Source organism: Lonchura striata, chromosome 14 (genome assembly GCF_046129695.1).
Source record: "Lonchura striata isolate bLonStr1 chromosome 14, bLonStr1.mat, whole genome shotgun sequence".
Taxonomy (NCBI): Eukaryota; Metazoa; Chordata; class Aves; order Passeriformes; family Estrildidae; genus Lonchura; species Lonchura striata.
Genome location: NC_134616.1, coordinates 16,485,239 through 16,502,560, shown reverse-complemented (window position 1 = coordinate 16,502,560; position 17,322 = coordinate 16,485,239). Strand labels below are relative to the sequence as shown.

Here is a 17,322-nt window from a genome sequence, read left to right as displayed (position 1 = left end):
TCCCAAATAAGTGCCAGGGATAAAATCAGTGGCCCGAGACTGCTCCTGTTTCACTTCCAATGGTTAAAGACATCACACAGATTCTTTATTTCCTTTTGGTGGTTTGCTTGTAGTAACAGTTCTGTTTCCATTCCATTTGTGCTCAGAATTTTGAGCAATAATATATGCAGTCCTAGAAAACTGAGGTATTACTTGTCTTCCAAATTTTCTGGCATTTCCTAACATACATGAGAAATTGCTGCGTTTCTTACAGAGGAACAAAACAGAGGAACAAATCTTGTCAGGTTTGGCATATTCTACATATGTAACTATTGCTTGAATACAATTACATAGGACAGAGATGATCTGTGTTACTTAATTAAATGTGATATATTGGTATAGCAACATTTTTGTGTTCTTGAGCATTTAAAAGTGTTTTAAATGGTTTTGCTGTTTTCAAAAAGTAGCATCCTTTTCAGTTCATTTAAGTGTAAATATTTATTAACATCTATGGTTTCCTCTAATTATATAAATGGAACAAACCAAACACACCCAGATTGTTATATTTTCTGCAATAGGGCTCTATTTTATAATCAGTCCTCTTAGTTTTCTGTGTATATGTATGATCAGACTAGAACTACCTGTACTGAATCTTCAGCTGTATCATTCTTTGTGTCAGTTTCTGAAGCAAATTACCTGCTAGCAAAGATACTGAAAGATAAATCTTAGCAATACAAAGTCCCTGAGATTTTTGCAATAATTAAAATATTTTGGTTATAGCCTCAGATTTCCTGCTTAGAAATCACCACTCTGAATGCAGATAAATGAAGATGGTCCCCTGTGAAATTGAGTTTCCAAGGTGGGGGGTGGCAGTGGTGGAGAAATCCAATCTTGCTTTTTCTTTTTTCCTGTTTTGTTTTTTCCTTTCTGTTCATTCTGAAACTATGACTTGATGAATGTCATTAGGCTGTAATCCATTTATTCCATGTGGTGGTGGGAACAGAGAATTTGACAGTTCATTTGGACTGAGTGAACCAGAGTCACTCTGAGCTGAGCCCCCGCTGCCATCAAACTGCGAGATTTTCTTCTTGATCATTTTTCTCTCTTTTGCTCGGCGATTCTGGAACCAGATTTTCACCTGGGGCATTATAAATGATACCTGATTAATTCAAAGTGCTACTCAACCTTTTACAGTAATCATAGCAATGAAAATGTAGGTAGGTTCAAAAACACTATTTAAGGAATTCAAAACGGACAAACAAAAATCCACGAGGGCAAAAAGCCCCAAAGCTAAAACCAAACCAAGAAACCCTCCAGAAACAAAATACTGAATTTGTACAGTGAAAAGATTTTGCATTATTCTGTATTAGTTTTTGCCATAATAACAAATGAAAAATTGATATTTTTTCTTTCTTGATTTCTTTTTTCCTTGGGCCTGGTGTTAAGTGAACAGACTGTGTTATATTTAGGAACACAGAAATCAGTGAACTCATTGAGACTCAGGCCACAGAGTTCATAATTTCATCTTTGCCATTGTCATAATTTAGGAAGCTGAAATTGTGGATTAATTGTGAAGATTTCTTTATTATCTATATTACAGGTTAATTCAAAGCCAAGTAGTGAGGGTTCTTTTTCTTCACTTATGTTGTGATTTTTGTGTGTGCATATACTCTTATTTATTTAAAAGCTTTGATTGTTTTTATTGTTGGAATATATATTTAAATATGTATTTTACAGATACATATGTACGGATATAGTATAAATAGATATATCAGCATTACTTAGACAGTCGATTTCCCAGGTTCCTTGTGTGGGTGAAAGACATCTCTATTTTCTTTCCTTATGTGAAAGTGTGAATGAGGAGGAACTTCTCTTTGTGTTTCCCTGCTTGCTAACTGTGTTCTTAATTCACAGTATTTGTTACAGCCTTTAAGGTGTGTTGAATACAATACAATATAGAAATTTGTATCCTTGCTTTGTGTTAAAAATCTCAGTGGTTTATATTTATTTTTTACTGTCTCTCTGGTATCGGCAGGAAGAAGCATTTAACTTTATCTGTCCTGTGGAAATGCTGATCAATTATGTATTTTGTCTATATTATATATGTGAAGGAACCTTACCAGGTAAAAAAGGGGCTGGCATTAGGAGCAGCAGCTCTGTAAAAGGAAACTGCTGATTTTCTGCAGGATCACTGGTGACTCCAGGCATGTCTGTGTTCTAAATCAGCCAGCTTGCATAACATTAAGGTGGAGGTTGCAAATCTCTTATAATTGCAGTTCTCTGAAAATTTTCCAGTGCAGCTCTATCCTATTGTGTCTTTAGTCTATCCATGATAAACTTGGCTTTTGTCGTTCCTGCCTGGGAGCACTCACAGTCTGTGCAGTGCACTCTATACTATTTTGATTTGGGACTGAGCATCACTGCACTAAAGTATTTTTATAAAATCCCAGTGCTTGATCCTAAAACACCAGTGATTGTATCTACATTCCTATGCTTCCAGCCTCCATTGGTCCCTCTCTGTTCTATGCTCTGCCACAGGCTGAGTGCAGAATCAGAGGAAGCCACTGAAAGAGGAACATGTTAAGAGATGTGAATGTGTCTATTTAGAAAGAACAAAAGCTTGTAAAATTCTAAGAAGAAAGATCTCTACTTAATATTTACCTCAGGGCAATAATCTGGTTTTTAAATGAGATGACTAATTCAGTACCACCAAATCTGCCCTTCTCCTCCAGCTGTAGCAGAACCATTGCAATTCTGGAGGCTTGGATCCAGCAGTTATTATTTCCACACACTGCAGAGCTGTGCTTGGGAGAAGTGCTCTCCAACACAGGGATTTTAGGGAATTCTCATCCTGAATTCCTGTAGTGTCTGTATGAACAGGGCTAATGTAGCTGTGCCCTGCTCAGGAGCCTGGCTTTATCCAGGACAGAGATTAAAAATGTGCTAGACACGAGTGAAGGCAGAGCTGCTCTCCAAGAGAGCAGCGATCCGAGTATGCGTTTGAACATTCCCTGGATGGATAGTCTTGGCTACACATATGTGTGGCAAAAAGAGATCCTGACTTGAAAATCCAAGGCTGTAAAACCCCCCTGAATGCGCTGAAATCTGACAAAGGAAGAATGTAGCCTGTGGAAATTGTGGCAATATATTTGTAACAAAAAACCCCATAGATATTTCATTGGATTAAGTTTTAACTTTCCTGTCTTCCAGCTGAAATATATAAAATACTTTGGATTTTTTGCTGGCCATTATTTGGTGGAGTTTCACGAAGAAATAAACTTTTGAATTTAGTAACTCTTGGGACCATAGCTAAGATCCTATTAAGCTGAAGTATTTAAATTCCAGCTGGCTAGCAAGCTAGAAAGTAAGAATAACTATTTTAAACGTATAAGTTAACTCCTAATGTCGAGTTCTGTATAACTGGAGGGTTCTGTCAAATTAGCCTGTTAATACCTGTGGGGTTGTGTGTCAAATGCAGAGAGGCAGGAGGTGGCTGCTGCTGTGTCCCCTGGCAGTGGCAGTGCCTGGGCACTGGGGCACACCTGAGGGGTGCTCTCTGTACCTGTCTTTCGGAGAGTCCCAGGTTTGCTGCGAGTTCTGACTTCCTCCTGATTGTAATGTATCTGTTGCAGTGAAATTCCTTCTCTAATTCCAGTCTCTGGTGATCTGTGTAAACAACCCGGTACTTTTCTTTTGTTCTTGTTTTACCTGGTTAGAAAAGAAGGATTATTCATATATTGAATTGAATTTTCCATAGCAGCTTGCAAACATCTCAGGCATTTCCCAGACATTAATTAAACTACAGAATACTTGTATGGGATTGTTTACTGTGGTACAGAGGAGGAATAGAGGTGCAGGGTGAAATAACAGTGTTGGTTACCATAACTGCCCTTCCCTCTTTATTTTCCCTCTCTGTAAACATATATTTAAATGTGAAGCTCTTAAGTGATAAACACCCTGAAGCATCTTAAATAATTCATAGCAGTACAGAATTGGTGCTGGCTATATTAATCTCAAAGGAGTTTCATTTCAGTGCTCACTGCAGTGACTTCTGTGTCTGTGAGAACATAAATACCCAGGATTTCAAGACTGAGCCTCAGTCACAATTTGTGCAGTTGTATTGTGGCCTAATTCTTTATCTGAGTTTCTAAAAATTGCTTCTGTAGCACAAAGAGGTGTCCTACTAGAAATATTTTTCCTTTCTTGTGTGGCCATAGGATAAACTTAGAAGTTCAATAATAATTTAATGTATATTTTCATAAAGGGTCCAGTCTTGCAAGGTGCTGAGTGCCTGTAGGATATTCCTGAGGGTACTCTATGCTGGGCTTCCCTTTAGAGTTGAAGGTACTTGACAATTTGTAAGATGAGTCAATAAAATCTTGTAAAAGGATTTCAGGATCATCCTCTTTCTAATGTATAAAAGAAATATTCTTAGATATACCAGATAAATACTGTTATGAGAAGCATTACTAAATGTTTAGAATGCATCTCTCATTTAATATACTTTTTAAGCAATTCTTCATGTAATAATAATCCAGAGAGATCAGTTTTCAACTTATTTGTTCTCCTTTGCACTTTCAACAGCCAACTAGATAGTTTTCCTTTTTTCTTCTGATCTTCCCAGTTTTTTTTGATGTGAGTTTTCTGGGACAAACTGTAGGACAAAGACTCCTTTAAAGTGGTTCCCTAAAATCCATTGAGGTGTTAAGATGAAGCACACGCCACACAAAGGAGCGACAAGGAGATCTTATCAAGAACCCCTTTCACATTCAGAAACACAAGCCAATTGGTTTGGAATTTACAAGCCCTAAACAAATGTCAGACGCTTTCATCTTAGCAGAAGAAAAAGGGACAGAAATAGATGAAGGAATATTTTTTCCTCAGTTCTCTTTAATTTTGGACCAACACCAAGGATAGACTGGGATATTTTTATCTGAAGGTAGACATAACTGAAATAAGCAAATTAGGGATTTTTTCCCAAATCCTATGCCACTTCAACTTCCAGCATGGAAGATTTTCCTGCCTAAATTTGCAGGACTAAATCATTCAACTAAGTTTACTTTTTTCATGGTACAAATCTTTGGCTTTGAAATATTTGCCCTCAGTGATAGTTCTAATGCTAACAATAGTATAGATATTCAGGTTCCTTGTAAACTGAGGGCTTAGAGGGAATCTTTGAAAACAAGTTAAAATTCAACAAGGTTATTCCGGCCTCACTATAATCAGCAAATATAACCATGATTTGAGGGGGTGGAGAAAAGGACTAGTTTTCCCCATTCCCCTTGGTCATAAAATTCACAGAGTATTTCTTCTGAAGACAATAAAGCTGGGAGAAGGCCTCTTTATTTGCTGTGAAAATCATCACCCTTTCCGGCAATATAACTCCTGAAGAAAAGAGAGAGAAGGAAGAGACAAGACTGCATATCAAAGCAAAGTGAAGTGTTAAAAGGGTCTGTTGCCTCAATATGACAGATAGGCCTCAAAACCTCAGACAATGTAGGCCAGTGGAAAATACATGTCACAACTAATTTACAAAGAAAAATAAATTAGCATTAAAGCAGGGGCCTGGCCTTTTTTCCTGCTATTCTGTTTTGCTTTCTGGCCATGTTTCTGCTGTACTGTAATCTGAATTACTTGTACATCACAGCTTGTTTAAACAAAGACATAAAATGTGTTGACTATAGTTTAAAAAAAGTCCTGTGGCTGAGCTTGTAACATATGAAAATCATGTTGATCTTTTGTTTAGTCCTGTTGAAGTCCCTTCTCTTTCTGAGAAGGGTCACTCCCAGATGAAGTTTCAAAATCTTATACTAGGCCCTTTAGAGACCTTTTCAGTAAGTTTTACACTTTGAAGGTTTTCTTGCTCTCAGAAAATGCACATCTTGTCCTGTTGATTTCACAAAGTTTAGAAAATAATTGGAAGTTCTGCTCCAGCATAACTGAAGTAGATGGCAGATTTTATAATAGATTTTCAGTAAAACCCAAATCAGACTGTCGGGAATTCTGTAGATGTTCTTTTCCTCACTTGGAGGGCCTGACTGGGAAGGTCTCTTTACCAAGCCCACTTTCCATGTTTATTTTTTTTTTTTTAAATTCTTATTGCCTTGTGTATTTGTGTGTAATGTTTGTGTGTTTGAAGTATAACCAGGGTTGCTTCTGAATATACGGATATGGTCCTTTAGTCAGAGAATGTTTCATTTCAAATCACATTTTATCTGTTGAAAGGACAGAGTACTTCTGTCTTTGATCTTGTTTCATCTTGAAGATTGACTTTATCAGGTAAATTTTCATTTCACTTCACCTGCAATTGAATTTTGTTTTGTATCAAATGCTAAATAAGAATACTGAATCAGAATGTAGTGTATTTAATAGAGTCTAAACAGAGAGGAAACAATTCCCACAGATATTTCCTCGCTCAAAATAATTCCCACTGTCTTTAGGACAGTATTTCAAGAGGCTCTCTCATCTAATTAGATGTGTTGTGGTTTCTGTTACTCCATTCTGCTCACATACACTGATGTGTGTACACACTGGTGGAGTTAAGGACATACATGTTTATGCATAGAATTGTATTTGTAGAGTTTAGGGCTGTAATTCTGGGATTTTAAAGCAATGAACTTTATTAAGCAGTGATAACATTGAAGGAGAGAAACCAGTAGCTACTTGGATAAACCAAATAATATTATGGCAATAAGGAAAAACAGCAAGTGTGTTTCAAAGAGGGGTTATAATGGCATCAAGTCAGTTTTCTTCTAGAGAAAACACTGTTAAGTTGGTACAGAGCAGTGCATAATTTTAGCCATGTAATTTATTTGAATTCTCTTCCATTTACCACAATTTTTTTCTGTATCAGGATTAAATTTTTTTTTGTTTTGTTTTGTTTTTTTGTTTTTTTTTTAATGCCAGTGAAAGGCTAAATCTGTCTGGTACTTTTCTTGTTTTGCACAATTACCATGTTTGTACTTTACTCTCATGATCTCTTTTTTTAAGGTGGGTTGATGCCTTGCCTCACTTCTGTGAAGTCCTCGGCTGTTTTTAACACTTCAAAGGATTGGGTTCTAGGAATGCACAGCCTCAGGACATGCAGCTATTGATGGGCTCTGTTCCACCTGTCCCGAATGGTTCATAAAGTATTTCAGAATGTGTCTAAATCCTCTGTAAGCACTTTTGAGACTAGAGATTAATTTAGGCCCAAAACAGTGTCTCTGAATTGCAAATATATTTTATAAATTTGGACAAGTGCATGAGAAACTTTTCAGGGTCTTCCAAGACTGTTCAATAAGTGCAAAGCAAGGATTTAGATTAAGTGTGTTAAGCTTTAAGAATGTTATTCTTGAAGAATGCCACGCGTTGAAAATTCTGCGCCAGCATGACACAGCCAGGGCTGCCTCATTGACAGTCAGTAGTCTCAGCTGAATTTGATCTGCACTCAAGTCTTGCATCACTTCTACACCTGGCAATCTCCAATGATGTTAATGAAGTTACTGGGATTTACATGAGTATACAGAAGGGGGGAAAGCAGACTGAATCTGCCTGGCTTTGAAGGCCCTTGTAGAGGCTCCAAGTGGCAGGAGAGCATTGTGATATCCTAATATTCACCAGCATTTTATATTTAGTAACAGACGCAAAACAATGGGTGCCTGCTTTATAATTAAGAAACAATTTCTAGGCTAATTTTGCTCCTGTGTAGCAACCATTTGAAGAAGGATTTTCTCTGAGGCTGCAGTGCGGATTTTCTGTATCTTCTAAGATTGCTCCAATTGTAATTGCTCTGCTTTCTTTTGAGCATTTCTTTGATGCTCCCTAACACACACTTATTACTTTTAACTTGAACAACAGATTTAGCAAACCTTGCTACACCCAGTTTCCACCTTGGGAATATATATGGAAACATTCATCTGGCAGGCAGCTTGTGGCAAGAACAGGCACATCAGTGAGTGCCACTTGCAGAAAGGAGATTTTTAATTGTGTATTTGTGGAGGCTGAAAAATTCTGGCATGTAAGGAGAGTAAAACTGATGTGAAATTAAATGAGAAGGAAGCTTAACCAAGGAATTATGTGATCTGCAAACAAAATACTCCATGCTGATTGTTTGAGTCAGATTGCTTCTCTAGAAATATTTGTGCTCACCTAATAAATCTGGGCAGAAAAATATGAGACACAGGAAAATTTCAGAAAATTGCATAATCACTGCAGTTAGATCAGAGTGCATGGTTTTCTTTATAATTATTGAGAAGCCTATAAGGTTTAAAAAGATCAACCTGATTATATATTGATATCTCCCCTGCAGCACAAAATAACTACGTAGTATTTCTGTCTGTAACTGTTAAATGTTGCTGCATTGCTCCATAACACCTCTATGCCTATCATGTTTATCACACAAAATGCTTTACAGATTGTTCCAACAGGGATTCCTGGAGCTGAGCTCCAGCCGTGTCTGACCACATCAGCCATTCCACTACAGCAACCACAGCTTTTAAGCCTTTATGGGAGAAAGCGAAACTAGCACAAATTTAGTTAAAACTGCATTAAACAGCAGTAGGTTAAATAAATGTCATAATTGACCCACCAACCTCTGTGCTTCAAGTAAAGTTAATTATTTCTAAGCTCATTGATAGCAGAAGATGCTTTCTGAGGTTGGAAGTTGAATTTGCACTCACCAGCAGTGTTGGTTTGCACCGTTTTCCTCATCCACTCATAAGAGCTGTGCCTTTGGCTGTTGGGAGAGATTTGCTGGGCATTAATTGCATCTACAGGAGGTAACCCCGCAGCAGCAGCGGGGTGCAGGGCGCTGTAATCAGCAGAGCTGTAGGAGCCCTGGCCAGGGGACGAGCCATTGATGTGGGCAGCGGGCACGGCGCTGGAAGGGCCTGGGCCGTAGGCGCTCCAGTCCTCGCGCTGGGGGCCGTAGTGGGAGCCCCAGGCTGGCGCCGGCTGCCCGTGGGTGTCCAGGGCTGGCACAGGGTGGTATCCCATGTAGTCGGAGTAGGCTGGAGCAGACACGAAGTTTTGCACAGGCAGGTTGTTGTTGGCCCTGGCAGATCCTGGGTACATGCTGGGCTCCTTCTCCAAGAGCGAGCTCACGTACATGGCTGTTCTAGACCGTAAACACGGCGTCACAACATCTTGTTCCTCAGTGTCTTCTTTTACTGCTTAGAAAATATTTGAGTTTGGTTTTCTCTAATAATGCCACTCTGCTTGGAATCTTCTACTTCATCCTCTTTTATTATCAACTGTGTTACCAGGTGCTGGTGGTAATGGTTTACCAAGATCTTGTCTGACGTCAGCCCAACTGCCTGCCTCATAATTACATTTACATTCAAATGAAGGGCTGACCAACCCCACCTTGCTGCTGGTTCTGGTGCTTTCTCTTTCAGGGAACTTTTATCTATCCTATTATCCTGCCCTGATATTCAACAGCGATCCCAGACCTGTAAGATGATGCAACAGTTGCTTGGATTTGTAACTTAAATAGTTAAGTAAATTGACGTTTTTAAAAGAAATTAGAATGGTAACTGTAATAGTAATGTTTAATATTCTTCTTGCCTGAAACCTTTGTTTTGTCAGGTTATTACCAATCAACACAGAAATCTGTAACTCTCTTAATTTCTCATATAATTTTAAAAATCTCCTTTTTAGTCTTTAACGGATACAGTCAGTTTGAATAATTGTAATTAAATAACTTCAGAATATAGAGCACCTTGTAAACAGCATGTCTTGAGTATAAATGTCTCAAAAATGTTCCTCACATTGTTGATGTTTGTGTTTTTCCAGAATGGGAGAGTTTAAAGCTCTGACTGTAAGGCACATGTTCACACTCTCCCCATACAGAGTGATTTAAGAGATCCCTTCATCTGGTGGCCGTTGCAAACTGATAGATTTTAAAAAGCAGACAATAAATCTTCCTAACAAAGATGGTGCCAGAAGCACAAAGAAAATGACTGTAAAAAGTAGTGAAAAAAGTCTTTGATTAGGCCCAGGAATATTGTTGGCTTCTGTTTCAAGCCAACCTTTATCTGCCTGAAAGGAGGCTGGTTCCTTCCTCTGAGGCTGCTGGCTATAGTCTGCTTTCCTTGGCAGCTTAGGCCAGGGAAATCAGCAGGGAGAGACATCTGGGTTGTTAAGTTTGTGAATCAGAAGTGCCCTGCTGCTGCTCTGTGACACACGGATGCTCCCTGGGTCAATGTTCGTGTCCCTCTGAGAAAAATGATTCTGAAAGTGGCTTTATATCCAGTTACTAACAGCTTGTTATTAACAGGAGAACTAAACCACACCCTAGGACTTTAGAATTGCCTCTCTGGGTTGTGTAGCTGCAATTTGTGGAGTGAATTCGCTGTATTTTTATTTTGGATGGGTTTCTTTGCAATGAGCTATTTGTAAGGGCTATGCTTGCAAAAGAGGTGCAAATTACAATGAGTTGTTTCCCTTTACAGAGGTGTGGGTTTTCATTCAGTAGCCTTTGTATTTTGACACTGCTCTTATTCACACATCCCTTCTAATTCCAGCACTAAAGGATTCTAAGTGTGTACTTACAGACAGGAAAGGTACTCCTCTTCTCTTTAGGACTGGGCTTTTGGGGGAAAGAATTTTTACTGAGAAGTGTAGAAAAATCTTTGTAATTAATTTTGGTACAATTAGAGAATTCTACATTAAGCATTGGGAACCTCAGAATGTTGAGGCAAGTTGCATGGGACAGTGCATGGAAAAACTAAGATCATCTGTAATTGGTGTACCCTTATAAAAATAGATATTACAAATAAATGGAAAAAGACTCTTATTCCCTTTATCTTGAAAGACATGTAATTGTAACACAATTTTTGAGAGCTCGCAGACTTTTTAGTACTGAATGTCATCCAAATTCAAGAAGATGTGTTTCCTATATCCTTGGAATATTTATCCTGTTTGTGAGCATTATCTCCCAGTTAAATTCCCCTGTATTGTTGAGTGTTGTGCAGGGCTGTCAGAGGCAGATCCATAGGAGGGGAAGGTTTTGCCTCCATTGGCTCCATCTGCATCCTCTGACAGGGTATCCATAAACATTGGCTGCTCAGCGATTTCAGCTCAGCCCTGTTGTTTGACTTCCCCCAAACACATAATTTTCACATCCCTGTGAATGATGTAATCTCATATATTGCAGTAGATGATGGGAACATTTTAAATCCCTGGTGTTTCTCTTGCTTCATGGGTTGTCTCTGCACATACCCCACAATTTCAGTATCACTTAATCATATTTTTTGTATCTCAGAGTGTTATCCTTTATTCTCTGTTCTTCTTTTATCTTTTGTTTATGCTCCTCTTTTCCCTTTCTTGTTTTGCCTGTTCCATTATCTGAATTTTTTTCAGTTCTATTTCGATTCTTTCCAGAACATAATTAGATCAAGATACTCCGATGGCAATTTGCTACACTGATTTGATATCAGCTAACAATAGTAAGCTTTGAATAAGGCATTTTGTTTAAAAAGATTTACATAGCAGGATAAGATTGCTGAGGAGGACTGCAGATTTTTAACACTGAAGTGAGAATAAGATAACTAAAATGCGATGTTCAAATGATCTGCACCCAGGGTCTGGTATCTCCTATTTTGTGTAACAGAACAGGGTAGAGATATTAAAAAGGAGCCGTGTCTTTGCATGTTGTCTTGTAGTTTGAGGCTACCAAAATTTTGGGGTAGCTCTGTTTTCTGAGAGCGTTAATCCAAGTCTGCCTTCCCAAGGATCATTTTGTGGCCATGCTCAGCTCTTTCCTGCTCAGGCCCAGCATGTCAGCACCTTCAGAGCCACAGAACCACTGAACCTTCAGTGCAGTAACTTAGGCTGCAGTTCCATGGACGTTTCTGTTGGGCATGGCTTTCAGGGAATACAAAAAAGAGGGGGAAAAGTGAACTGCCATTGCCTTGGACTGTGTGGGGGATGGCAGTGGGTGGAGTAAGGGTTAGGTGTGCTGCCTGTGTAAAGTGCTGGTGGAACATGGGCTCCCTCCGGACTCTCTGGGGTGATGGGGAAGTGAAAACTGTTCTGAGGCAGTAGGCTGGACATCCAGAAAGCTCAGCCATGTGGAGTGTTGTATTTGCAGCATTTTCTGCAGAAACAGGACAGATCTGTGTGGCACCAGCAGCAGAAGTGCTGTGTTCCTTGGCAGAATTCAGAGAGATGGATTGCCAGGAAAACTGAACTCCAAGGTTGTTTTTTTTACTTCACCTGTTCAAATGCCAGGTGTAATTTATCTACTAAACCAGTGGCCATGGGAGTTGTCTCAGTGAAGTTTTATGTGTGTTAAATTAAATGTACTTTGAGATCTCTGGGGAAGAAAATTTTCTAGTTTTCTAACAATTGGTTGATGAAAAACTATCAATAATAACAAGTGTGGTGCTCACCACTGGAACTCTAAAGGGTTTGTTTGTACAGGCAGTGGAGGTGGTGGACTGTTGTATAAGAGCTGTTCTAGAGAGCAATGCCACCCCAATAATAATAACATAATCACAAACATGCAATTAAGTGTTTTAATGACAGCTATTAAAACTGCAATTTCAGGACTACTGTTACTTTAAAACTTGCCTGTAGAATGATAACTTACATTAAAGGTGTTTACAGCTCTGATAGTTTTTATTAGGAACCCTTACTCATAAAATTACTCTTCCTTTTATACGAAGATAAGAGGACAATAATCTGTCTGTCTTTGAAGCATGAAAATGATGTGAAGTGTCTCTTGGAGAATCAAAAAGCAGGTGAGCCTGAATGTGCCCCTTTGTGGCTCAGGTGATAGAAATAGATGTTTATTCTCTTGCCTCCAGATGACCACTCCAGTAAGACTGCAGGCTCAGGAATGCTCCTAGCCCATGCTTTTAGAGCTGTGTGCTTGGAATTTAACGCTCAGGACTTTGTTAGGGAACTCAGTATTGCTGATTGTTCTAATGCAGTTTTTTGGAGGTGTCACTGACCCTATATTCAAGATGAGTTTGCACGCACATTAATTCCTCCTAAAATTCTTAGGCAGCAGTAGGAATTTTGAGAGAGGTGGCTTTTGCTTTTACTGAAGCTTCAACAAACGCAAAGCTTCTGAAATGTTTATTTGCCCTTTTAAATGGGACTCTTTTAATATAAAGAACCCTACTTAGATCTCATTTTCAGGGCTTGAAATGCAAGCACATGCACATGGCAGATGTGGCACAGCTCAGAGAGATGAATGAGTGGTGCTGACTGAACTATTCTCACTTGCTGAACTGAATCTTCTGGGGAAAAAGGAGAAGGAATATAGCACAATTTCAGTTCTGCCCTGTGTCTCTGATCCCTACTGGGGATCTGTTTTTCATAAGAGAGCAACAGAAGAAATAAAGATGCCAGCTGCCTGTGAAGCCTTCCTCAATGGTATTTGGTGTAGTTTCATGCCCTGAAGTTTTGGTTGTTAACAAATCCTTTTGAGAAAAATGATGAAAAGTGGCTGGTAGAGAGCTGAATGTATTTACCATTCTGTCTACCCCACTTCTGTTTTTCTAACTGTTGCTAATGACTTATTTTTAATTTCTAGATGTTAAAATGTGTTTTAATATATTTCATGGATAAACTGCATCAGTTTTGCCAGGAAGGAATGGTCTGAAGCTAAAGGAGGGTCTTAGTATTCTGAAATTGAAATTAGTTAACTTCTGCTTCAAAATCAATACTGACAGAAATAAGAGCATTCCTTACTGCTCCACAAGCAGCTTGAATTCAGCAGGAGTTACAGAGCCCGTGTGTGAACCCCAGGGTAAATCAATTCCTCAGCAGAACCATGAAAATGAACAGCAGATCCTCGATGCCATTGATTTGGTTCCTTCCTGAGCAGCGCAGGGCTCCCGGGCACTGAGCTGATCCCTCGTGCCCAGGTATGGCCGGGTGGGACTGTTGGGTGCTCCCTGAGAATCCTGCAGGCATTATTTGGCCTGGGCTTTCCTGCAGGAGGTAACAAAGGAATCGATTGCCTTCCCTGTTTGCCTGCCCCCGCAGCTCTCTGCTGCTGGCAGCCTGGCATTTCTGCCCCACACATTTAACTCTGGGATTCCTGTCCCTGTAGAGTCTCTCCTACCTTAGAGGGACTCTGTTTGTTGTGGCTTGGATGACCAAGAGGTGTTATCTTAATTAATCCTCTCCATTTATTGTCAGACATTTACGAACAGGATTTTTTTTGAGAATTGAAAGAATTTGTGCTCTTTGGGTATGAAAACAGCTGATAAACATTTTCATCATAAAACCCGTGCCTTTTCCTTTTCCTGGTGAATTTTGCCCTGTATTGTGTCCAACTAACATCCAGTGCCATCTGAAATGTGACTGTGAGTAATTTTCAGGGATGTGTCATTTCAGTGCTCCTGGACCGCCCCAGCAAACCAAACAAGGGAGCTACAACAGAAATCTGCTTTTTAATTTTTATGGTGACATCCACAATTAATGTGTTTTGAAACTTCTTAGGTAGAAGGTGACACATATTTGATGCTCTCTCCTGTGTCCCTTCATGATCGCATAACCCCTAAGCAAAAATTGAAGATTTTGTTTTAGAAACATAATTTTGAATTGTATATTTTGCTTAATTGCAAGAGGATTTGGTAGAAGGTGCTGTTTGCTTGATTTTTTGTGCCATCTAGATCACAGTTCTGGCTGGGAAACAGGGTTTAAAGTTTAGTGAATTCCTCTGAAAATGGGATATTCCTTGATAGTTCTTTTAATCACAATTAGGATTAAGGGCTTAGATATTCCTGTGATGTAGCCTAAGGTATGCTTTTCTTCTTCAAGGCACTTCCCTAACAACCAATCAATCTTCACAGTACTCTGCTTTAGTGTCCTGAGTTTTCAGATGTGATAAAAGTGATGAGTTATTTGATATACCCAAAGTCAGGAAGAAAGTGAGTATTAGCCTGAGGATGGCACCAGTATTTCATAACCCACAGTACTGCACCCAAATAATTTCAGCTGATTTGTCTGCAGTTTTCTGTCTCTCTTATTTTTATTTGGACAGAGTACAGCAAGTTAACAGCACTGCACAGGCTTCTTAGAGAAAAATCACTTCCTTTGAGGTTTGGTGGGCTACTGTTTCGAGGATTAGAGCCCATTGGAAATACTTAACTGGAGAGGTTGCTGAGAATTCTTACAAAAAAATTGAATTACTTAAACCAGCCACTGGCATAACTAGAAGGTTAATAATCTCTAAGGTATTGCCCTGGTTTATAGATACTGCTTTTGGAGCAATAAATTTTAACCTTTGAACATGTGCTTCTGCAAATAAAATCCAGCCTTATTTTGTGTACTTAACAACTTCTGATTGGAAACACATAGCAACCTATAGCAAGCATGCTTTCAGCAAACTGGAGCAGAAATGAAGCAGATCTTCAAAGTGGTCACTTATCTTCCTCAATAACTCTTCTACATGTAAACAAGATAAACCAGGTTGTTCTGCCAGATCCCACTCTCTTTGAATGATGTTTAAATAATTTTAAAGAGAACAATGTTGTGTTCAGAAACATTTCTTAAACTTCTTCCTTGAAGTAGAAATTTCCTTTTAGAAATGTTAATGTGAAATTAAGCTCTGCCATGAAAATGTGATTAAAATAGGTAGCTGTGTACTTGATTCTGCAGAACCCTGGGGCCAGGCTTATGATCACTTGGCTATAACTAGATCTTAATTTATTGTATATCAGTGCAAAAGACAAAGTTTCCATCTGTATTCTTACCTTTTGAAAGTCTAAATCTGGATTTTTAAAATTGGCTTTTCTCTAGTCTGTGAGCACAATTCCATTTAATTGGCCAATGTGAGGATGCTTTTCCTATTGAAGCTTTTTGAGTCTCTGTTAAGTTAAATATTTGTGTATATGTGAATAAAATCTCTAACATTTCCCTCTGCCAGCACAAGGGCTGTGCTGTGTATATCCAGTGGATTCCTCCTTTGGGTAGACCCAATGGCTTTTTTTTAAGAGAGCAGTTTGGTTGCAATGCTCATTGATGAGGATGGGAAATCCCTTTTGTTCCCATGTGCTCTTTGCCATGTTCCTCTTTTCCTACCATGTGGAAATCAGTTGGAGACTTTCTGTTGCTGAACTTTGAGTTGCAGCTTCTTCCTCTCCCCTGTTACCTGTGCTGTTGGCAGCAAATGGAGCACCACTGTGACAGGAATAAGTGGGAATTTTACAATTTTACAGTGCACCTTCTCCATTTCATTGAACTCTACCTTTGTTTAGCATTGTCCTTCTTGTAAACAAAATGATGAATCCAATTACTAAGTAGTGAAAGCTGCTGGCTCCCTGAACCATCCTGCTATTCCCATGCTCCTCTAATTTCTCTACACTCTTTTACCATCACTCTTCTTTTAAATTTGATATTGCAATTCAAGAGCAGACTAATCATGATAATCTGCAGGTTCACTTCCTGCAGTAGCTGATGCACGTTGCAAAATGGTTATGAAAAAAGGCATTTATTTTAATGCTCTTTATATACAAAGTAATTTCACATCACCAACATTTTGATACTGTAATAGTACTATTTGTTATAATTAAAAAACAAACCCAAGAATGTAGTGCCTAAATGACTTAATGCTCCTTAGTCTTTTTTGCAACAATGACAGATTTCAGGGGATACCTTGATGGAAACTACTGAGGATAGGCATCCTAAACTTTTAAACTGCTTTAGACAATGAGGGTATGACTTCTCAAATCACTCATGTGCTCTAAAAATTTTCCCTTTGCAGACAAAAGTTTTGTGCATGCAACTGGGAATCATACTGGGGAAATAAGTATCCAGATTATTCTTAAGTACTGATTACCTACCAATTCTGCTTAGTATAGAAGGGATCAGCCCTTCAGGAATTGAGACCCACATGAAAAATGCTGAGAGCTTTATTTTAAGTGAAGTGTTTTGTTTGCTTTTTCTTCTATTAATTTGGCTTCTCAAATTTTATTAGTGTCACAATAACTCATAAAACTGGACTAGATTTAAAGTTGGTTGGATGCAGTTATTGCATCTTTATCCATGGACTCTGCTGTCTCATGAAATGCAGTCACTTTTTGAAACACTTATGCTTTTTAAAAGGACTTCTGCCCTCTTTGCTCTTTCTTTTAGGATCCAAAATGAATCTGACATGAATTTTCTTTGTCCAAAAATGAACTTGGGCCAAGATTAGCAATTCCAGAACGCTTTCAAATCATTTACAGTAAGACAGAAGAGTGCCTGTTTATACCAGTGTATGGAGCATTGGAAATCATACCTGTCAAAACCCAAAAAATTCCAAAAAGCTCATCCCTGACCTTTGCCCTTAACATGTAGTGAGTGCAACCACTCGGCTCCAGACTTTCCATCAAGTGGGACAAAACACATCAGCCAGGTTTG

At 38.8% G+C, this 17,322-nt stretch overlaps 1 protein-coding gene across 1 annotated transcript; it reads right to left on the bottom strand.

Moving 5' to 3' along the window:
• Positions 1-837: 837 nt before the first annotated feature.
• On the bottom strand, positions 838-9,069 carry LOC110467908 (homeobox protein CDX-4). The gene is made up of 3 exons (XM_021525322.2): positions 8,640-9,069; positions 3,542-3,687; positions 838-1,117 (listed from the first exon to the last, which is right to left on the bottom strand). Exons 1-3 carry the CDS (start codon positions 9,067-9,069, stop codon positions 911-913), a joined length of 783 nt encoding a protein of 260 aa, XP_021380997.1. The 3' UTR covers positions 838-910.
• Positions 9,070-17,322: the final 8,253 nt, after the last annotated feature.

Bases quoted from the DNA above. Each gene is read 5' to 3' on its own strand.
- LOC110467908 (XM_021525322.2), bottom strand. From the start codon at position 9,069: ATGTACGTGAGCTCGCTCTTGGAGAAGGAGCCCAGCATGTACCCAGGA. The intron at 3,688-8,639 runs GTGAGTGCAAAT...TTTTCTAACCAG, and splicing joins GGTGCAAACCAACACTGCTG to GTAAAACAAGAACAAAAGAA. The intron at 1,118-3,541 runs GTACAGAGAGCA...ATAATGCCCCAG, and splicing joins TGGGACTCTCCGAAAGACAG to GTGAAAATCTGGTTCCAGAA.